Raw genomic sequence first — 21,960 nt, forward strand, 5'->3', positions numbered from 1 at the left:
TCAGATCAGACAATGCAACACATTTCAGAAACAAGGACCTGCAAACAGTGGAAGCTCATCTTGGTTTGAAACACAAGTTCGGTACGGTTTATCACCCGGAATCCTAAGGCAAAGCAGAACGAATGAATCAAAATTAAAAACAAAATTGGCTAAAGTTTGTTCACAAACTAAATTAACAGTGACCAAGGCGCTAGAAGGACTTAAGGCCCTTAGTAAAACGATGCATGAGCACTCTGGAGTTTCAAACCCCTTGGATAAGTGGTTCACTGATCTGTTTGGAAAATATAAAGAAATCATCATCTCTTTGCTCCTTTCTGTGACAACTTTCCTTGCCCTCCTGATCACCTGTGGTTGCTGCTGTGTTCCCTGTCTGAGGTCATTGGCGGTGCGGTGCATCACCTCAACCATAGAGAAAGGCAGCAGTAGTGATGGAAATCCACCTGCCTATCAGATGTTATCCCGGAGACGTGAAAGAACCGTGAAATTCCAGATTGCCAGAGTTTAAGGGCAGTACTAGTATCCAGTGACAAAAGAAAATTTTCCTTCACTTTAATGTTCTTTATATAATCCATTGATTTCGCTTTTGTTGTGTTTTTTCTTGCAGAATGAAGTCCAATCCTTTCTGGGTGTGCCGGGGTGTGAGACTGTGGGCGCCTTCCACGATTGTTGGACCGAGTTACAGCCGAAATCCCACACTGAAGCCTTCCAGGCAATGTCGGGGTTTCCCAGCGACCGCGCCGGCTCTACATCTGGACACACGCAGAAACTGATTTGACGTTGAGAGGTCTCGCTATAGAGAGGCTGCAGTGATTTGATTTCATTACAATGATTAAAGTTTGATCAGAAAACATTTTTACTTACTTTTAATCCTAGTTTAATCATGCCAGTGTATTTTGAGTGTACTGCCTTTAATCCTGATTTACTTTATTGATTTGATGTTTTACGAATGTGTTCATTGTTCTGTGCCTTTCAATACTCAGAATTCTAAGCTTTTCTTACCATTTCATTAACTTTGCATCCTTTTCGTAGTTCATTAACTTTTACATATTACATAGAAATCTCACCTTTTAGTCTTCTAACAATGTGTTCATTTTTGCATACTACCTAACATTTCACTGCCTTTACAAATAATTTTAACCTAACACTTCACTATTGCATTTTTATTAAGTTCCACACACTATCCTAACATTTTGTTCACTTAGCACTTTTGTAGAACTTAACAACTTCGTAGCTGTGACTTTTCACCTTGTTTTTAAATACTAACAATAAAACAAACAAACAAAAAAATATACAAAACCTAACACAAAATTTTAGACTTTGCTCTTTTGAGTTCATTACCCTCCTGTGGCATGGCGTTGACCTGAGGTAACTACAGAATGAATATAATGAAAAATCAGACATATGAAGTAATAATGACAACAAAAATGATTAAGACAAAACTCACAAGACTACGGATAACATTTTTATTGAAAATAAATATAATATATAAAACAACAGAAACAGCTGACATAGTCATGCCATGGGTGGTTGACTAACATTTCCCTAAACCCTAACACCCTTCAAAATTTTGTTTCTATTTGTGCATTTCTCCAGATTGTAAGGGGGACATTGTGATTTTTTCCACCGCCTGAGAGGCCAGGGGTGCCCTGTCCGTTTTTACCCCCAAAATATGTGATGAAATGAAATGAAAAACATTGGTGGAGGATGCGGGAGGACGAAGCCTCAGGGGGAAGTTTTCCGGAAGGGACAGTGTCTACTCGAGGATGTACAGCCCCCTCTTTTATTCTTTTCGTTATTTTCCATTTTTCTTGTTTTGTGTGGTCTCGTTGAGACCAAAAGGGGGAGCTGTTGAGGCGCTTATCAAGCTCAAATACATTCACACACTACACTCTCATATTCTCACACAAAGGGCCTTTGTAATTGTAACATCTATAGAAACTCCTCAGACTCCCGTCTCCCAGGAAAGAGAAACTTAGTTGATAAAATGACGTAAGACATCAGATGACCACCAGGTGCATCCGTAGTATAGTAAACGAATCTTCCCGTTTTTGATCAGATGCTGTATAGACTCGGTCACATCCACACCTAGTCTGTAAGGGTAAGCGTCTCCTTTTTTAGCGCTAAAAAAGAATAAAATAAGTAAAGTCTGATTACTTGTACTGGCTGATTTTCTGCTCTGTGTGCGGTACATTTTTGATCCATTTTCAACAATGTAAAGGCCATTTTTATATATGTTTATTATATCTGGTTATGTTTATTCAGTTAAAAATGTTAACTACGAAAAAACATAACTCGCCTCCAAATCATAGAGCAGCAAATAGAGCGGCTGCTCCTTCTGTCTTTTATCAAACGCCTTTTCTTTTTATTTTGTCTTTTATCGCTTAAAATGAGCCACAAACTATCACTGCTGCTTCTACATCCTCATCCGTGTTTGATTATTCTAAATTCAAGTATGGTATGTTGGGGTTTTACTGGATTTTCTTCTGGAATCGGGATGTTCGTGAGTGGAATCGGTTCATGTGTGGTGTGTTGCTCCTGCCGTGTGGCTGGACACACGAACCGATCGAACCTGTTGTACAGTACTTTGATCGGCTGGTGCCGTGTGTGGTCACAGAAGTTTGGAAAAATCGGCCGACAATCCTTAAATCGTGCCGTGTGAACCAGACCTAAAACGCACAAGCTCTACTCCTCTCATCTCCACCACTGTCCTGACGCTTTCGGACTCTGGTCGCTATGGTAACGTTTACATATCGCTTCAAAATAAGATGCAGATGTGGCACAAAAACGAACATTTTACTTTCCTGAAAATTTTAACTCATGATAAAGACTAACGGGAGCCCTGAGCTTGTTTCTCTGCAACGAGAAGGTCCCATCTGGGAGTGATGAGAGACAATGACACCCAAAGTGTTGCTGATGCACAGGGTGCCTGGTCTCTACGTGGCGAAGCTGAAGCTGAAGCTGAAGCGAAGTTGAAGGCTTCATTGTCTCATTAGCGAGCCGATCACCATCTCAAAGAAACTTTCCAAAGACATCTGATCTGTTTCTTACTCATTTTGCTTGTGGCCTCAATATTGGCGCGCAAGACGTAACCGAGAGAATCCGGTTAAATGACTTTCAAAATAAAAGATCCTCCAGACTCAAATAATACATTAAAACGGAAATATTTAATTATTTCTTGCGCAGTTCAGTACCAATTGGTCCACGGACCGGGGGTTGGGGACAGGTGTGTCCCTGATCCTCATCTCCCTTCTCTGGACTTGGTAGAGTTGTTGGAGGAGGCAAGGTGGGAACGCCAAGTAGCTCCAGCCGTAATGGCTGGGGAGCCACTTCCATCGAAGCCGGGGCTGCCGGCTTCTTATTCTAGCCACCAGCTAGCCTCCAAGAGCCCAAGCACATACTTGTGGGGTCTGCCGGTGCTCCTGGACTTCTTTGTGCCTCCAGGAGTGGGGGGTTCGGGGTGGGGGAGGAGGGGCAGGCAAACAAATGAACATAAGATGAGGTGGAGGAGAGGAAATAGACCAGGGGACCAAAGTAAGAGAGGGGGTGGCAATACGGGGATATTTACGGCACCTTTGTTCGTCCCACTCAGAAACTCATCTACAGCCATGTACTGCCACGATGATTTCCGCCACCCGTTGGTTGAGACCGAGATGATATGAAATTTATTGTGTGGTTCGTCCGTAAAGCTACACGTCCGTAAAGCATCAACTACTCAGCCGCCTGCCGTGTTCAGTCCATCAGCTCACCTGTATTAATACCTGCAGCTCTTACCGCCATTCGCTCTGAACCTGCAGCTCCAGGAGGAGAAAGGCTGCCGTACTCCAGGCATCGTGTCACTCATTTCAAGGATGCTTATTGATCCTCCAAAAACGATGAAAACCCAGGCGTAATTTTCAATCAATAAAATCCCCACTGGCCAAACTTGAAAATTAGACGTTATGCTGCTAAAACTTAGTATTTGTCAATAACTCGAGCTCCGCACAACGCAAATAATGTCCCGGCCGGAACACGGTGCGCTAAATAATAAAACATAAATTAACGAAGCTTCGAGGCAGGTAAATTTTCCTCGAGGAATTTTACTAATCGAGGTACTCTAGAGGAAATAATGCTACTGAATATGGAACCGCTTCTTCAGAAAATAAAAACTAATCTTAATAAATGGGCAAAATTGAAGCTTTCTTTATGGGGAAAGGTGAATGTAATAAAAATGGTGATAGCCCCATTGTTTAATTATGTGTCCATGATGGTGCCTGTTGACATCCCATCACAGGTATACAAGCAATACGAGACTTATGTTAAGGACTTTCTTTGGGACAAAAAGAAACCCAGAATTAGCATTAGGAAAATGTGGTGTGCAAGGGACATGGGGGGCGTGGCCCTCCCTAATGTAAGGCTATATAATCTCGCCTTTGAAATGTCTAAGTTGTTCAAATATTTTGTAAAGGGAGAAACAAAGCTGAGTTGGATGAATATTGAAGAAGAATTAGTGAATCCTTTTAGACCAATAGATGTTCTTTCTCACGGTAAATAGACATCCTCTCCCCACAAATCCAGTATTGGCACATTCTAAATTAGTATGGAAGGAGATGCATAAAATATGTAGGATGTCGCATTTTAAACAGTTGTACTCTTAACTGTGGTTTAATCCATCCATCTGTATTGGAACAAAAACTGTTTATTGGGAACAATGGCTTGTGAAGGGAAGACACACTGTGGATGATTTGTATACTGATGGGTTTTTATGTCTTTTTCAGATATCATGCTGAAATATAACTTAAAAAAAGAAAGTTTTTGGAGATATTTACAAATTAGAGACTGTATTATTAAAGACAATTTCACACATATGGATAATCCAATACAAGAATTTATGGGTTCAAGTAAAATCAAATATAAGGCATCCACATTTTATAAATTATTTAATGGCATGCAAAAGGATATATGTAAAAGTCTGGGGATTGTCTGGCAGAGGGACCTTGGCTGCATTTTTGGTGATGAAGAATGGTTGAAAGTACTTTCAAATAATGGGAAATATATTAAAGAATCGAGAGGCAAATTTACACACTATAAGATAGTACATAGATTTTATTTCACCCCATCCAGGCTCCATAGAATGGGCCTGCTCGCCAATAACCTATGCTGGAAATGCAAAATGGAACCAGGAACTTTTATACATGCGATGTGGGAATGTAAATGCATCTCCCCATTCTGGAAAGAAGTATTACAACACATTGGAAAGTGGATAGGTGTGGGGATACCCATAGCACCAAGACTTTGCTTATTGGGAGATCAAATAGTGATGCCTAATATGTCAAAACCCCAAAGCACCGTGGTGCCGGTGGGGACGGTCACGGCTGCCAGAACAATCCTCAGACTATGGAAATCTGCAACTGTTCCAAATATTAAAAACTGGTTGGAGTTGATGTTGGAAATAGTGTCATATGGACAAATGCTGGCTAAGCTAAACAATGACATAGAAAACTTCACAAAATCCTGGAACGGTTTTCTTTCCTACAATATTGGGACGAGTAAATTTCTGTGATGAACTGCTGTCTTTGAAAGTACTGACAAGTGATTACTGCTGTTTACTGTAGTTTTTTCTGCTATCATCGAGGATATTTGTATATGCCAAATTTTTATTTTTTAGTGAAACTTTTATTGATTAGATATGCACTGACCTGGTGGTTGTGTTTTGTTTTGCTCTGTTCTATTTATGTTTTTATTTTTTGGGGGGGGTGGGGAGGGTTGGGAGAGGTTGTATACATGTGTGTTCTAAAATAATAAAAACTTTAATAAAAAAAAAAAAATCTAATCGAGGTACTCGAATCATTCGAGGAATCATGGGGTGTTTACATCTCAACACTGCCCAGCATGTTGCTCCCTGTCTTCCCTGTAAAGTTTATGTCTGTGTTCCCAGTTGGCCGGAGCGTTAGTGGTTAACGAACCAACACTAACCTCATCATGTAGGGTCAGCCCGGTAAGGAGCTTTCTCTCACTTCGTAGTCACACATCACGCTGGTGACCATATTATTATATAATTTTTTTAGTATTATTTTTCTGGTTACACGATGTACCATACCATACCAAATGTTTTGTCCACTTAGTCAATCAGAGTTAATGCGTGTGGTCGCGCGGTAATCAGAAAAACTCATCCCACAAAACTGAGCAACCACAACAGTTTCTGAGACACTTGTTGAAAACTCAACAGACATGAAATGGAAGAGCTACTAAAGCCACATTAGCAGGGTTACATTAAATTTCTCGTTTGTTGCGCATCTCTGCATGAGGCCAGTGAGTTAAATCACCGGCCCTGCATGATGCTTTTAACTCGTCATGCAGGACCGGTGCCAGGCTGTATGAGGGCTTCCGCAGAATTTGACTTAAGTTCTAAAGTACCCCCTCCACCCCCCTTTTTTTTTTCCCTCCCCTCCCCTCCAGGGGGTCTTTTGTGGGCTCTAGTGTCCCTTATATGAAAGTAGGCTGACAGAAAAGGGGGAAGGAGAGGGGGGAAGACATGCGGCAAACGTTGCCGGGTCCGGGAATCAAACCTGCGACGGCCACGTCAAGGACTCAAGGCCTCCAAAAGTGGGTCGTGCTATCCCCTACGCCAGCGGTCCCCAACCTTTTTAGTCGCTCGGACCGGTCAGCCCTTCGCAATTTTGCTGCAGACCGGGGGTGTGGAGTGGTGGGGGGTGCGCAGTACTCCGATGCTGTTTTGTTACTCATTCTGCTGCAAGTTGGCTCAATTTTGACGCGCAAGACGTAACCTGTAAAATAACACTGCACGTTTATGTCTGTTAAGGCTAAGATGGAATTGAAAACGGCCCTTTAAACCATTCAGACTACGAACACAACAGAGACACAATCAAAACTGTCAGATGACTGATTACCCGCGATAATAACTCAGAAATAGTCCAAATTAAGAAGTATTTTTATTTCTTTCCTACTTACGGAAAGTTTCTGTTTATATCGTAGGTTTGTGGTGCCTTTCTATCCTAAAGAAAAATATAAAACTTCAGATATTTCACAAAAAGATTCTAACATTCATGGAAAAACCTCATATAACCTTATATTAAAGCAGAAAGTACGGCGCCCACCGTAAGAAAGACTTACAGTATTCAATTATGCTGCATAACTGACCAGTACAGTATTGCGAGGGAATGCAAAAGTTTTGCGAGGGAACGCAAAAGAAAAAAATTCCCCATGTCCCTTATGGGGCTCCGTACCAATATTCAAATTTCAGAGGCATTTTTTATTCAAATCCTGATGGCACATATTTACGTCCATAATCTTCCATCATACTTCTGAAAATGGACTGGGTAAAAATAGCTCCTGTGTTTTAGTTAAAAAACTGAAAACAACAGATCATATTCAGAGAGATGTAAAACTGAAGACCTGCTACATTTAGTGTCAAGGACAAGTATTGTTTTTGTTGTAGAACCTCTGTCACTAAAGTGTCAGTATTTGATGTTTTGAGGTATGAACACATTATTTACTTTGTTAAGCAACATTACATCAAGTCCACTATAAGGATTGTTATTTTTTTATTCTATGCCATTTTAACAAAAATAGTAAAATATTATTAAGGAACCTAAAAAGGCCTACTTTATTAGCCTAAAGTAAAACATGGAGATGTAATTTAAAACATACTGAAATTTCAATATATCAGTTTACTTTTAAAGTAAGCTTTAAGTGAATTTTAAAAAATTCTATTTTGAGCTTAAATTTTAAAATATACACAAAAAATATTTAAAAGCAAATTGTTTCATTGGTACACTTGAGCAAATACATATTTTGTTCACTTAAAGTATAGTTTTATTTAATATATTTCTTAAATGTGTATTGTGGTACAAATATATTTAAGTGTGTTTAAAGTTATGTCAAAATTAGTACACTTCGTATATATTTATATATCATACACTTAATACTTAGTATATTTCAAACATACTTACACAAATGTAAGTATATTTGAAATATACTAAAGTTTTGGTTTTTTTCTCCGCGAGGGGGGCTCTGCTCCGTGGTCATTGGATTTTTTAAACACTGCTCAAAGCAGTGCAGCCAATCCTAAGCAGCTTTTTTCCAATGTTTATCTCCTCAGATTGAAACAGATCTATGACCAGAGTCCCACCAGTCTGTCCCCTGTGAAAACTGCCTTGCTTAAGCCTCTAGTGAAAACCACACTTGATACAGAAATTCTCACAGACTACAAACCTTCCCTTCACATTGAGACTGATTTAGCAGTCAGTTGAATCAGAGACACAATAAAAATCAGGAAGTGTTTTGTTTATTTCACCCATAAGGCAAACATGTCTTATGGGAGAAGCAGTGAGAGGACACAGGATTTGTTAATGTCCTGGAGTGTGGTCAGGATTCTCATTAGTGACCAACAGGCTAAGAAGACAAACTGGTTGTGTGGAGCAGCATCTGGCTAAAGGCCCAGGTTCTTTGCTATAACTGGGTTCTTGTTGAAGTGTTGTCGTGCCATTGAGTGTTTCTGTTCAACCCATTGGATGAATGTAGTTTCATATGCCTGGAAACACAGGTTAGAAAGATTCAGTCAGACAACTGGATGTGGTCAGCCCAGGGAAAATACATTCAGCAAAACCAGTCACAGTCAGTCACTTGAACAAACCTTATGGATGTGTTCCACTTGTGTGTGAGCTGAAGTCTCCTCTTTGGACAACAGTATGCAGTTCCAGGGGCTCCAGTCCTCCTGGACATTCCAGCGAGCAAACACCAGGTTGTAGATGTCTCTGCTGCCATTCAGAGCTGAGCAGGAAGCCCAAACCTTTTCTATCAGGTAGCGAATGTCGTCCACCTGGACAAAGGCAAAGGTCAGCTTGTAGACATGTTGGCCTGTTTGAGATGTAATGTAGATTTATTTTGGTGGTTTCCCTGTAATTTTAAGATTGAATTTTGGTATTTGTGTGTTTAGATAAATCTCTTTTGATTGTTTTGATTACTTGTAAAAAGAACTTCTTTCAAATTAATGAAAAGAAAACATCAGTAAATAATGTATATTATTTGTAAACAAGCACTCCTTTTTCAACTAAACCAATCAGAAAGTTATGTTTGTTTTGCCTTTCAAATGTCTTCAGATAAATCCATATCTCCAGACACCTGTAAAACATCAAGTGTATGTATATCTCTTAAAGAAATCTTGATGTATGTCACTGAGTTTGACAGGGCTTCACATAAATGAGAGCGAGCCATCGGTTGCTCACACGCAGAGAGAGTAGCATTTACCTGCAGCAAGAAGGGGATGGAAGTTTCTGGATTGAGGCGGTGCTCATCAGTTCTCAACCTCCTCAGGATGCTTTGGTACACAGAGTTGTCATCTCTAGATCTTGCAACGTTGTCTAAGCGGGTACAGTTTCGGCAGCGACGACTCCGACAGCCAGTGGGACTTGAATCAAAGTCGGCGGACCAAAGGTAGCGCTGGCACCCGTGGCAGAAGAACATGTCGTGCTGCAGCTCAGATGGTTTCTTGTGAACCTGGAACAGACTCCATGTTACGCTGAGATTCAGTTCACACACATCTCTAAAGCCAACATGTCCAAGGACATTTTGATTATGTTACTTCAGATAGTTATTAATGTAGCTCATGCATTAAGAATAGATTTATTCTGCATATAAACTTTGCTGTTTTTAATAATTTGTTTCTCTTTTCAATGATTCCACCCAGTGGTGCCAAATTTATACTTCTGCATGATAATAATCACCCAGCTTCATAAAGTTAAATAAAAATCGATTTTCCTTTGCTTTCAAAGTCTTTTCAATAATGCCATTCCTTTCAGTATCAAAAGTGGAGTAAATATAGAGAACATCTTACAATTAATATATATATATATATATATATATATATATATATATATATATATATATACACAAATATAATGTTATTAAGAAATCACTTGACAACATGAAGTAGGCTGAAAGGTCTCAGAAAGGATAAAAAGGATAAAACACTGATCTAGAGATCTTGAAGACAGACAACTTTGATCTATGGCTCAACACAGTAAACCTTTACATAAAGAGCACCATGAACATCATATGGTTTACCTTTAGCAGTTTGATCACTTTGGGGTTAAACGCTGGTGTTCTGATGTACTGAAGGAAAAGAGTGCAGATCCTCTTCCTCAGGCCCTCCAGATTATGCTCCTTAACATCTCGACCCATCAAGTCCATCTCCCTGTCAATCAGATCAATGATGTCCCACACCAGCTGACACTCATGCTCCTGTCCAATAAGCAAACTCAGTGATGTCAGCATCTCTGTGAAGCACAGACAGCAGACATCTTCAGTTATCTCAAGAATATTACCATAACAGTGTTTCTCAGCTTCTCTAGGAAGCGCCGTCTCTCCTGCTGGTCCACAGGGAACTTGCTGATGTCGTCATAGATCTCCTTCAGCGCCCGGGCTCTGACATCAGGCACAGAGTCCATCTCAAACAGACGGCCTGTGGCTGATCGCCACTGATGTGCAGCAGCTGCCTGGACCGGGTAAACCAAGCTGTTAGGATTTCTGCTGATGGCAAAACTATACAGTACACACTTTCAACTTTTCACTGCCACAAGGTTGAAGGTTCCACTTGCTTTTTTATTGCGTGTCTACTCATTCCTCATTTCTGAAACCTGGTGTACTAAACCTGAAACTTGCCACAAAAAGGGAGAAAATTAGTGTTTCATTACGGCTTTGCTGTACTAATGCTTCTTGGCAATTGTTCTTATTCCACTGGAAAACCTGGTGAGTCCTCCTCAAATTATGCCATTCCTTTGTAAGGGAGTTCACTTATTGTCTTGAGGAACAGAGCAGAGCATGGGGATGGCATTGCTCTGACTGGAAAAATCAGGTCATCATAATAACACGATTCTACAATGAGATGGTAATTGAGAACTAGGATGTGTTTACTTCAGTCCATCCAGAAAGTATTCACAGAACTTCACTTTTTTCATTTGTTACTTTACAGCCTTATTCCAAAATGTATTACACTAATCTTTCCTCAAAATTCCATACACACATACCTTATTAAGACAATGTGGATTTTTTATGTTTTGCTTCTTCATTACAAATAGAAAAATTCAAAATCACATTTACGAAAGCATTTACAGTCTTTGCTTAATATGTTGTTAATGAAGCTCTAAACTGAGCTGCTTCCACTGATGATCCTGGAGACGTTTCTCCAGCTGTGCTCAATTCAACTTGATTTGGAAAGGCAAGCACCTGTTTATATAAGGTCCCACAATTGTCAATGCAGGTCAAAGGTCACACACCAATATGACGTTTACCTAAATGTACCTGAAGGACTCTCAGATTTATATAGACGAGATAATTATTTACATGTGAAAATGAAGGATTTAAATGTATGATATGTGCACTTTGAGAAAAGGCAGTTAATACTTATATAAATGTGATTTCTGGGTTTTCTGTTTTTATGTAATTTGCAAAGAACTAAAAAACATACTCGACATTGTAATTATGGGGTATTTGTGTGTAGAATTTTGAGGAAATATTTGGAAAAAGGCTGGAATAAAACAAATAGTGGAAAAAGTGAAATACTGTCTGGATGCTCTGTGTTTATCAGTAATTGTGTTGTACTATCCGTGAGAGAGGCCAAAGGGGTCGGGTGCATTGTGTGATGGGTGGCTGCCAAGGGAAGGGGCCCTAGCGGTCCGATCTTTGGTTGCAGAAGCTGGCTCTTGGGACGTGGAATGTCACCTCTCTGGTGGGGAAGGAGCCGGAGCTAGTGCGTGAGGTCGAGAGGTTCCAGCTAGAAATAGTCGGTCTCACCTCGACGCATGGCTCTGGTTCTGGAACCAGTCTCCTTGAGAGGGACTGGACATACTTCCACTCTGGAGTTGCCCAGCGTGAGAGGCTTCGGGCAGGAGTGGGCATACTTGTTGCTCCCCATCTTGGCACCTGTACGTTGGGGTTTACCCTGGTGAACGAAAGGGTAGCCTCCCTCCGCCTACGGGTGGGGGGACAGGTCCTGACTGTCGTTTGTGCTTATGGGCTGAATGATAGTTCAGATTACCCACCCTTCTTGGAGTCCTTAGATGGGGTACTGGAGAGTGCACCTCCTGGGGACTCCCTTGTTCTGCTGGGGGACTTCAACGCTCACGTGGGCAATGACAGTAAGACCTGGAGGGGCGTGGTTGGGAGGAACGCCCCCCCAATCTGAACTCGAGTGGTGTTCTGTTGTTGGACTTCTGTGCTCGTCACGGATTGTCCATAACGAACACTATGTTCAAGCATAAGGGTGTCCATACGTGCAGTTGGCACCAGGACACCCTAGGCCGCAGTTCGATGATCGACTTTGTCATTGTTTCATCGGATCTGCAGCCGTATGTCTTGGACACTCGGGTGAAGAGAGGTGTGGAGCTGTCCACTGACCACTACCTGGTGGTGAGTTGGTTCCGGTGGTGGGGGAGGATGCTGGTCAGACCTGGCAGGAATCCCCTGTGAGACGGAGCTTTAACTCCCATCTCCGGCAGAGCTTTGAACACGTCCCGGGGGAGATGGGGGACATTGAGTCTGAGTGGACCATGTTCCATGCCTCCATTGTCGAGGCGGCCTATCGGGGCTGTGGCCGCAAGGTTGTTGGTGCCTGTCACGGCGGCAGCCCTCAAACCCATTGGTGGTGAGGGATGCTGTCAGGCTGAAGAAGGAGTCCTATTGGGCCTTTTTGAAGCAGCTGATGGGTACCGGCGAGCGAAGCGGCATGAGGATCGGGTGGTTGCTGAGGCAAAATCTCGGGCATGGGAGGAGTTTGGAGAGGCCATGGAGAAAGACTTCCGCACGGCTTCGAGGCGATTCTGGTCCACCATCTGGCGTCTCAGGAGGGGGAAGCAGTACAGCACCAACACTGTTTATAGTGGGGATGGTGTGCTGCTGACCTCTACTCGGGACGTTGTGGGCCGGTGGGCAGAGTACTTTGAAGACCTCCTCAATCCCACCAACATGCCTTCCATTGAGGAAGCTGAGCCTGGGGACTCTGGGTTGGGCTCTCCAATCTCTGGGGACGAGGTCGCCGAGGTGGTTAAAAAGCTCCTCGGTGGCAAGGCCCCGGGGCTGGATGTGTTTAGGGTTTATCTTCAATAAAACCATCAATTTCACTACAACCTGGTTCCACTGCGTCTCATTCTCACCACCACCAACAAACATTTCATGACACACAGGAATCACTGTGTTGGTTTTTTGACATAGGCGAAGGTTTATTACTGTGTGAAACTATTTGGAGATATCATAACGTTGCCAGACAAGAGAGAATTGGGTCCATCGGAAAAAAGACGCTGTAATGAACTGCGAACGCACATGCAATAAAATCCTAAAACAAGAAAATGTGATGGGTGAAACAGCAGCGTTTTGCCATTTATTTTGATCTGCAAGCAAACTGACAAACCAGTTCCTGAATCAGCCCATTTGTGAGGCTTTAAACGCCACAACCTGCTCCATTACCACAAGCCTCGATATGCATTTCATAAATATTCTCCTGGATTACTCGACACACACTCCGAAGCCTTGACACAGAAGACGCGTCACGACCGGTTTCCCTTTAGTATTTTCTAGTGGACCAAAACATTTTTACTCAACTGATTTTTATTCCTCTTTACACTTAAAAATAAAGGGAAAATGATACATGTTTCCTATCTCATGTTTTAATATGCTTTTTTAATGTCCATTGTAATGGACATCTCGACTAAATGAGCATAGAATATCTTGAAAACTTCTATACTTTTCCCATATAGTTTCATGTAATATCTAATTTGGCATGATCTCAACCTTTTAAACTAGATGTCTGCTTCTGTATCAGTGTGCATGTCTGAATAGAGCATATATAATACAAAATGTAGTTTTGACTTCAGCAATGTTTCACTGAAAGTTCAAATGGATTGGCATGTTATTATTTGTAGCAATGTAAACGGATTACACAGTTACCAAACCGTTGACGAAGCATCAGCTTGCTGGGTATTTTTATGGAATCTCTCATTTTTGATGAACACCCTTGAAGCAGTTTCAGTGTGGCACAAAGCACAGCTGGATTTTACATGTGTTACAGTAGAAGTGCGTATTTCCTGTGTATTATGGCTTGTGGCATCTGGTGGACACTGACTTTTCTCCCAGATTTTTGTGTGGTACAGACTGACAATTTCATCTAGCAAGACCACATCACCCACTGATTCACTGTATAGCTCGAACACCTCTGCATGAGACACTTTGAAAAATTAGAACTGCTTTACTTTTCAATTTACCATCTAATTCCCGTTCTCACATGGCTTATTTCCTATATCCAAGCACTCAAGATCAGATATCTCTCAATGTACAATCAGTTCAAGAAAGTCTGGGACTTTATACTCCATCATTGAAAATATAAAACAACATAAAATCTTTAAAAACCACAAAATGGCTATGATATGCTCATAAATGCTTCTTTCTTTCCATGGTAACACTGAATAATTAGGCGTTGTACAACACAGGTGTCAAACTCCAGTCCTCGAGGGCCGCTGTCCTACAGCTTTTAGATGTGCCACAGGTACAAAACACTGGAATGAAATGGCTTAATTACCTCCTCCTTGTGTAGATCAGTTCTCCCAGCCTTGCTAATGACCTAATTATTCTATTCAGGTGTGGTGCAGCAGAGGCACATCTAAAAGTTGGAGGACACCGGCCCTTGAGGACTGGAGTTTGACACCCCTGTTGTACAACATACACAAACTCCTGATGTCCACTGGGATGGACATTCAACTTTTAAAAAAATCCTACGATTTCATGATAGACAAGAAAATTCAAAAAACCTTCAAATACTATGACTGGAAATACTTACAATTATACTGAGTAATTTTTTAGGCTGCTATGAACATACATTAATATTTGTGGTGGAAAACAGATGCTTACTCCTCCCCGTCTTGCACTTCATACACATGCTTGTCTTGTGTGATGCCTGAAACTCACTAGTATCAAGTTAAGAGTCTAAATTTTGTTTTTGTTTAATAAGAAACCAATCTGTAAGATCCATCATGCAAATAACAAATTTCTTAATTTTTTTTATTGGTTTAATCCCAGAAAAATTGCATGTCCATTCCAGTGGACGAGGGGTCTGAAGGAGTTAATGAACTTAACAATTATGGAATTCTTATGAATCTGCTCTTAAGGACTCAAGTCTGTTTAAAGCAGTGTTTCTCAATTCTGGCCCTCATGTTCTCCTGCCCTGCATGTTTTAGGTGTTTCCCTTCTGCCACACACCTGGATTTAGTCTGTGGCTGATTAAAGATACACTCCTTAACCCCCACAAAGAAGCACTGAACTACAACCAGAGACAACAAAACACATTTTCTTACACTTTCTCAAAAAAAATTTCTCATTCAATATGTTCATCACAAACCAGACAGAGGAAGAGAGATAAATAACAACCTCATTTACCTTGCTATGCCTGCTTGATAACATATAAACCAAAGCAGACCTTTAAATGTTTGGATTTTTAGGCCGGCTACAAGGCTGAAGCAGGTTAGTTATAGTCATCAAGGAAACTGATTTGTCTGGAAGGTCACATGAGCCGTTTCCACTGAAGCTGCACAAATAGATCTGAATAGTTTAAAGTTCATTAAAGTTAATCTAGTTTCCTTCTGTCATGTGTTGATGTTCCACTGGGTAACCTGCCAATATACCTATTGGCAGGTTACCAATATGCATATTATATGCATAATGTGTGTTATTATGAGTGTGAATAGGTGAATGTTAGCCTTTAGCTCAGGGGTGTCACTCCAGTCCTTAAGGGTCGCTGTCCTGCAGTTTTTAGATGAGCCACAAACACTGAAATGAAATGGCTTAATGACCTCCTCCTTGTGTAGGTCAGTTCTCCAGAGCCTTAATGACCTAATTATTCTGTTCAGGTGGTGCAGCAGAGACACATCTAAAAGTTGCAGGGCAGTGGCCCTGCAGGACTGGAGTTTGACACCCGTGCTTTAGCTGGTGTGTCTAACAATGTCAATCTTGACCTTAAAGATGTTTTAAAGTACCGGATTTTCAGTGAGCCTTTTGAGCAGAAAAGTGACCTCTGACCTTATTCAGGAAGTTCCTGATAATTTTGTCTTGGTTGATAACTTCTACGTTGATTTGATGGCGGCCAATGGCAGCAATGAACTCCATTTCCTGCTCCAGCAGCGCGCACAGAGCTGCTTTCCTCTCTGCACCGTGCAGGCTGCAGTTTATCTGCTCCTCCTCCTCACTCCTCCACTCTGAAAAGCAAAAATCACAGGCAGGAAGAGAGATTATACATATCCAGACACCTTACAGGTGTTTCCTACACCCTCAGGCCCTGGTCTCAGGCCTACTCTGCAGGGCGTGGTAGAGCAAATTGAAGTCCTCTTTGGTCTGTGGGTTCATCCAGCGCCTGCGGCGTTCTCTCAGCTGCGCCTCTTTCTCCTCTTTGCACTTTCTTTCCTGAAGGTCGAACCAGGCGAGGCGCCGAGCTCGCTCTCTCCTCAGCTGCTCCACTTCCTCCTGGGCTAACCATCGCCGAACGTAGGACTGCAGGCAAATAACCTGGGAAACAAAGAATATATATACATTCACACATTTTGTACAGCTTTTTTGGTCACTCGGCCTTTAGACTGTTCTAAAATTTAACAAGATCCCATTTTAATAGAATGCATTTAGGTGGGGGTGGCAGCTTTAAGATTTCTGTCAGGGTTCAAAGTGTTCACGGGAATATTTGAGTATATTTCAAAGGGTGATTTTTAGGGTCAGACACTGGTGTAGGGAGCAGCAGTCTGACTCCATCCCAGAGATGGTCTTTGAACTTAAGCTCAGGGTTCTGCACAGCACTTCTTCCACACCAAACTCTCTCGTTCAAGTCCTGTGGACCTCACAGGGGTCAGAGTAAGGAGTAAGGACTCTGCACATATAGATGCACATTTTGCTGCAGGTGGTTTGGGATATGGGTGACTAACATAATTATTCCTCAGGAAGCAGCTCCAACTAAGTCAGACTGGGTGGAGAGAATCTTTGAACATCAGTTCCCAGGTCTCACCACAGATTCTTAGTTTTGTAATGAAAATGCAGCTTCTATGTTGATATTTCGATAATGTTGAAACACCTCCCACAATTTTACAATTGCAGAGTTTTTATTAAAGAAGTAACACACTTCAAATGTGAATAATCTTGTTCATGCAAAACTAATTAAAAAACATGCTGCGCTATGATCCTTCTACCACTTAATGTCGTCTTCTTCATCCTTTCCAGTTGTTGATCTAGTGACTCGTGTTGATGCAAAAAAATGGATTCTACTGTATACTGGTCTTGTGAAATACACTAATGTAGAACAAGCCAAAAACCACCTCATCCTAGTGCAAAGACTAAAATGAAAAAAAAGTATTTTCTGGACATTGGGGTGTTTTCATTAAATGATTTTTTTTGTAATTACAATTTAAACAATTATATGGTCAAAGGAAACACAGCTGGTATTGGATTTCATTTGTTACTTTGACTGGCCCATTTTCATACGGGTTCATGCAGTACTTTTTGATATTTCTGGCTGGATGTTCTGCTGGTTCTCCTGCTGGAAGGTCAACTTCCTCCAGTTTCTAACTGGTTTCCTCCCAAGAATCTCCTCTAGCTCCAGCCATCCAATCTGACCTGCTTCTCTGTCCCTGCTGAAAAATATCCTCCCCCACAGCATGATACTACCACTGTCATGCTTTGTGGTGCGAATGTGTCAGAGCAATATGCAGTTTTTCACTTTTTGCACTTAAGTCAACAATAGTAGGAGTGTGTGTGCTGTCCCCAGTACAGCTGGACTATTTAGGGCTTGTTGCCACTCTCCCAGACCTGCACTGCAGTCCTACTGAGTGGTTCTCCCACTGGAGCTGTGGATCTCTGCCGCTCCTTCACAGTCACAGCCTGTTGAGGCCCATGGTAACTTATCATAACAAAATGTTTTTATGACATAAAACCCCCCAAAACAAAACAAAAAAACAGTGTCCCTCAACAAGGAAATTAGTTTTCACTCACAGCCTTCAGCCTCCTGCCATGATACTCATCAGCAGTCACATATTCCCCAAGAGTTACCAACTTGTCATTGACACAGGACACGTAGCAGCCAATGCCAGTCATCTGAGTGGACATGTCCACAGAACACTGCTGCAGCTTAGACTTCAGCTCAGCTGTCTGTTTAGGAGAAAACAAAACACAAATGAATTTCAGTGTAAAACTCTTACTCTGTAAGAAAGACGGTTGGGTCCAGTCAGTCTCATCCCTGCTCCAATGCCCCTGAACCACATTCCCTCATCTGCAGCTCATTCAGTTCTACAGAGGCTGACAATTTGATTCAGGTGTGTTTGCAAAGAGACACATCTACATGTTCCAGGGAAGCAGCTCTAGAGGCCTGGACTTAGACAGCCCTGCTCTAAGCAGTGTAGGCTATACTAACACTAATACCAATTTCTTCATTAAAAAAAATGAAAAAACCCTATCTACATATTTATTGAAATGTAAAAATGTAAATAAAAATGATATGTACAAATGATTTTTATTAATTTTGCAATACTGAATAAATTGAGAAATACAAAGCAAAGGTTGAGAACAAATACTTTCAACATGTTATATAAAACATAATAAAATGGATGTATGGAGGACCAAAACTGACATAATAAAAAATAAAAGCATAAATATATATTGTTTATTATGTCAAAACTTTATTAGAAAATAGTGTCATAGCTCCTGAATTTATTATTTTTCTTGTGGAACTCCCCTGCAGAACGTGTTTCAGTTTGCGGCTCTCATGGACTCAGAGGTTCACCATCGGAGTTTTCATAGTTTGGACAAAGCGGCGGCTGAAGTTGGCTTCTGATTGAAGCTTCGGGTGAACTCTGGTTACTGGACGGTAAGCTAACGCTGACATTTGTTTTACAATTGCACTCATATTTAATCAGTTGTAATATTAATGAAAAGTTAATGTGTTTCAGTAACTCAGCTCACAAACCAGTTACAGATTAATTACACAAAGGGATGTTTCAAAGTTTTTATTTATAATAATTAGGACTTGTTTGGTTACAGCTAATGACAACAAAGCGTGTAAGATTAGAATATACCAGCAGTGAAAAATGTTTAAATACATGCTTAAACATTATTTTCAAAAGGTACTCTTAATCTAATAAACGAGTCTCTTTGGAACTCATTCAAATTTATTAACTATGACTGTACTTACAATACACCAAATATGGGCACTGATTTCAGCCACAGTATTGTTTTCTTGTTTTTGTTACTTTATGTACACATTGCACATTAATTAATATTCATATTGTGTATGTTTTCAGATGTTGTTAAATTGGCACAGAAGACCATCCTGTGGCCTCCGTCTCTGTCCGGCTTCACAGAGTCCCAGTGGCTTCACAACTTCAGGATGTCCAGAGACCTTCACCTTTCAGCATGGGAAATTTGTGCCAAAAGCACTGATGGCACATTCATTTAAAATAAAATCTGTCTTATTGACAGGAAAGAACAATCTGTATATTACTGATTTGAAGTAATTAAACATGTTTGATTATGGTTCATCTGATCAGGTTCTATTGAAGCTGAATAAAACTGTTTTCCTTCTAATCTGTGTAGTTCTAATTTAATCAAATCTCATGTTCACATATCCCACAGACATTAAAATGGATTGTTTGTTTGGGGCTTAAAATAACTTAAACTCAACATAATCTTCATAGAACAAAGTGGGCTAAGTAAAATTCAGTAATGATTGCAGATTTTGGATCCATTTTCTCATTTTTTTGGTTTCTTATTACATCGAAGACTCCAACACAACTAAACAGTGGATAGAAATATGTAGTACAATGTAGAAATGAACAAATGTAACATTTTGGGTTCCTTTTAATAGCAACACTACTCATTCCGGTTTATTGAATAGCATTTGTTATGGCAACAGATCCAATATCTGTGTCATTCCTTAGAATCCTTAGACACTGGAAGTAAAGGACGCGTGCGCGTGCAAACCGTGAATTTAACAAAAATCCTTTATCAGTAAAAAGTAACGAAAAAATGCAAATACAAAAATGACAATACATCAGTTTTATAATTCCTCTTTTTCCTTTTCCAAAACATACACAGCTTACATGGTCAAAAACTGTATGGGCTCTTCGCAGGTCAGCTTCGGCGTTCGGGAAAAGCGGCTCAATCGTTTCCGATCTACTGAAAATGGCTCTTTACACTGGGTGTTTTCAGGGCTTGTCCAAGGTAACAGTTAATGATGTACATCGATCCAAAGCCCCAACAAGTAGCTGGAGAAAGGTTTTAAAGATGCTCGCCTCATTATACACAGATATGAAGGTGAGTTTTACTTTCTTTAAACTTTGTGGCTAACATTAGCTTTAGCTTATGCTAAACATTTTTCTTGTAAAAATGTGCTATTTAAGTATCTAAACATTTTTCATCCATTCTACCGGACAATGTTTTTACCTTTTTTTCAAGTATATTACATGCGTTTATTGTCGTTAGTGTCAGAGACCAAGTAATGTGGATTTTACGGTTCAGGCTTTTTGCTTCTGAAGCCTGAGGAACAACAAGCCCATAGCTTAACAGTAGAGCAGCTCTGGTGTTAGAGTTCTAGTTCAGCTGAATGTTCAGGTTCAAAGTTTTTGCTTTTAGAAAAAATATGGCCGTGTTCCTTAAGGTCTCTGTGTTATTTCACTTTATTAGTTTTGCATGCTTCTTGTGAAGCAGGACGATGTTTACAGCGGTTTGTACAGGCGGATCAGTAGCTCGGCTGTCTGGCTCTGGTCTGCTCACTCGTTCCCATAAACTCTCTTTCAGGCTGAATACAGAAGTGATTCCATGGAAATAACACAGGAGGCTCCTTTACCTTCTGCTTTAGGCTGAAGAAGTTGATCAGGAGTGAAGCGAAGGCTGTAAACTTTGCTGTGCGGCGTTTAGCTTTAACTGGTAGCGACGAATATTTGCAAGCCACCGTCTTCTTAATTCAGGATCGCTTGGAAATCCATGAAAACTTAAAAGCCCTTTATATAAGGAAGACAGCAATGTTCATAGTATTGTTTTATTTGCGTCTGAAATACAACTTTGTCCTTTCTAGCTGTCATGGTAACTCAAAGCGGAAAAAAAGAGAGCAGCATTTGCACATGCGGTTGTGACGTCAGCGCAGCAGGTGCAAAGAGCCCATTGCTCCGTGTCTTGGTAATCCGTCAAGTTTTTCTAATACAATATATGGCCCGGCAGGAAGCAAGCCTTTCAAAATAAATCTAAATCTCACAATAAAAAAGGCTTGAACAAATATCAGTCTTCTTACTAAATATAATAAAATAAAAAACAAACCATCATACAACTAACTTAAATATTTCCTATTTATGGCTCTAACAGCATTATTCAATAAACCAGTTATTTTAAACTGTTTGGTTTATTGAATAAATGCATGTGTTCACTTATGGGTGCCTTCATTTGAAAATCTGCAATGTGAAATATATTGCTCAAAAAAAATAAAGGGAACACTTAAACAACACAATATAACTCCAAGTAAATCAAACTTCTGTGAAATCAAACTGTCCACTTAGGAAGCAACACTGATTGACAATCAATTTCACCTGCTGTTGTGCAAATGGAACTTTGTACAGAACAAAGTATTCAATGAGAATATTTCTTTCATTCAGATCTAGGATGTGTTATTTGAGTGTTCCCTTTATTTTTTTCAGCAGTGTATATCACAATAAAAAAAGAGAAGTTCTGACTTTTGACAGTAAGTTTGAAAGGTTAGACCATTTGACAGTGTAGTTCTACTAATGAGGCAGAAATAAAGCTTGATATGAGGTTGATATGAGGTGACCAGTCCAGAGAGTGAAAGAGAGTGCATCACTTTGAAAAAGAGACAGTCTGGAGTTACAGTTGAAAACACCGCTTTAGCTAACCTCCTTTTAACTCGTCTTTTAGTGGTTCCACATTTTTATCATACCATAC

At 40.6% G+C, this 21,960-nt stretch overlaps 1 protein-coding gene across 2 annotated transcripts in view; it reads right to left on the reverse strand.

The window, feature by feature from the left end:
- Positions 1-7,992: 7,992 nt before the first annotated feature.
- Positions 7,993-21,960, reverse strand: part of iqub (IQ motif and ubiquitin domain containing) — a 29,568-nt gene continuing 15,600 nt past the window's right edge. For both annotated transcript variants that reach the window (XM_023344091.1, XM_005814131.3), the window contains exons 6-13: positions 18,010-18,165; positions 16,332-16,542; positions 16,060-16,235; positions 10,323-10,493; positions 10,063-10,239; positions 9,247-9,495; positions 8,633-8,818; positions 7,993-8,530 (exon numbers count right to left, since the gene is read on the reverse strand). In XM_023344091.1, the coding sequence (XP_023199859.1) occupies positions 8,429-8,530; positions 8,633-8,818; positions 9,247-9,495; positions 10,063-10,239; positions 10,323-10,493; positions 16,060-16,235; positions 16,332-16,542; positions 18,010-18,165 (1,428 nt within the window). In that variant the 3' untranslated portion in view covers positions 7,993-8,428. The remainder of the gene's footprint in view (positions 8,531-8,632; positions 8,819-9,246; positions 9,496-10,062; positions 10,240-10,322; positions 10,494-16,059; positions 16,236-16,331; positions 16,543-18,009; positions 18,166-21,960) is intronic.

This window comes from Xiphophorus maculatus, chromosome 2 (assembly GCF_002775205.1).
Source record: "Xiphophorus maculatus strain JP 163 A chromosome 2, X_maculatus-5.0-male, whole genome shotgun sequence".
NCBI lineage: Eukaryota > Metazoa > Chordata > Actinopteri > Cyprinodontiformes > Poeciliidae > Xiphophorus > Xiphophorus maculatus.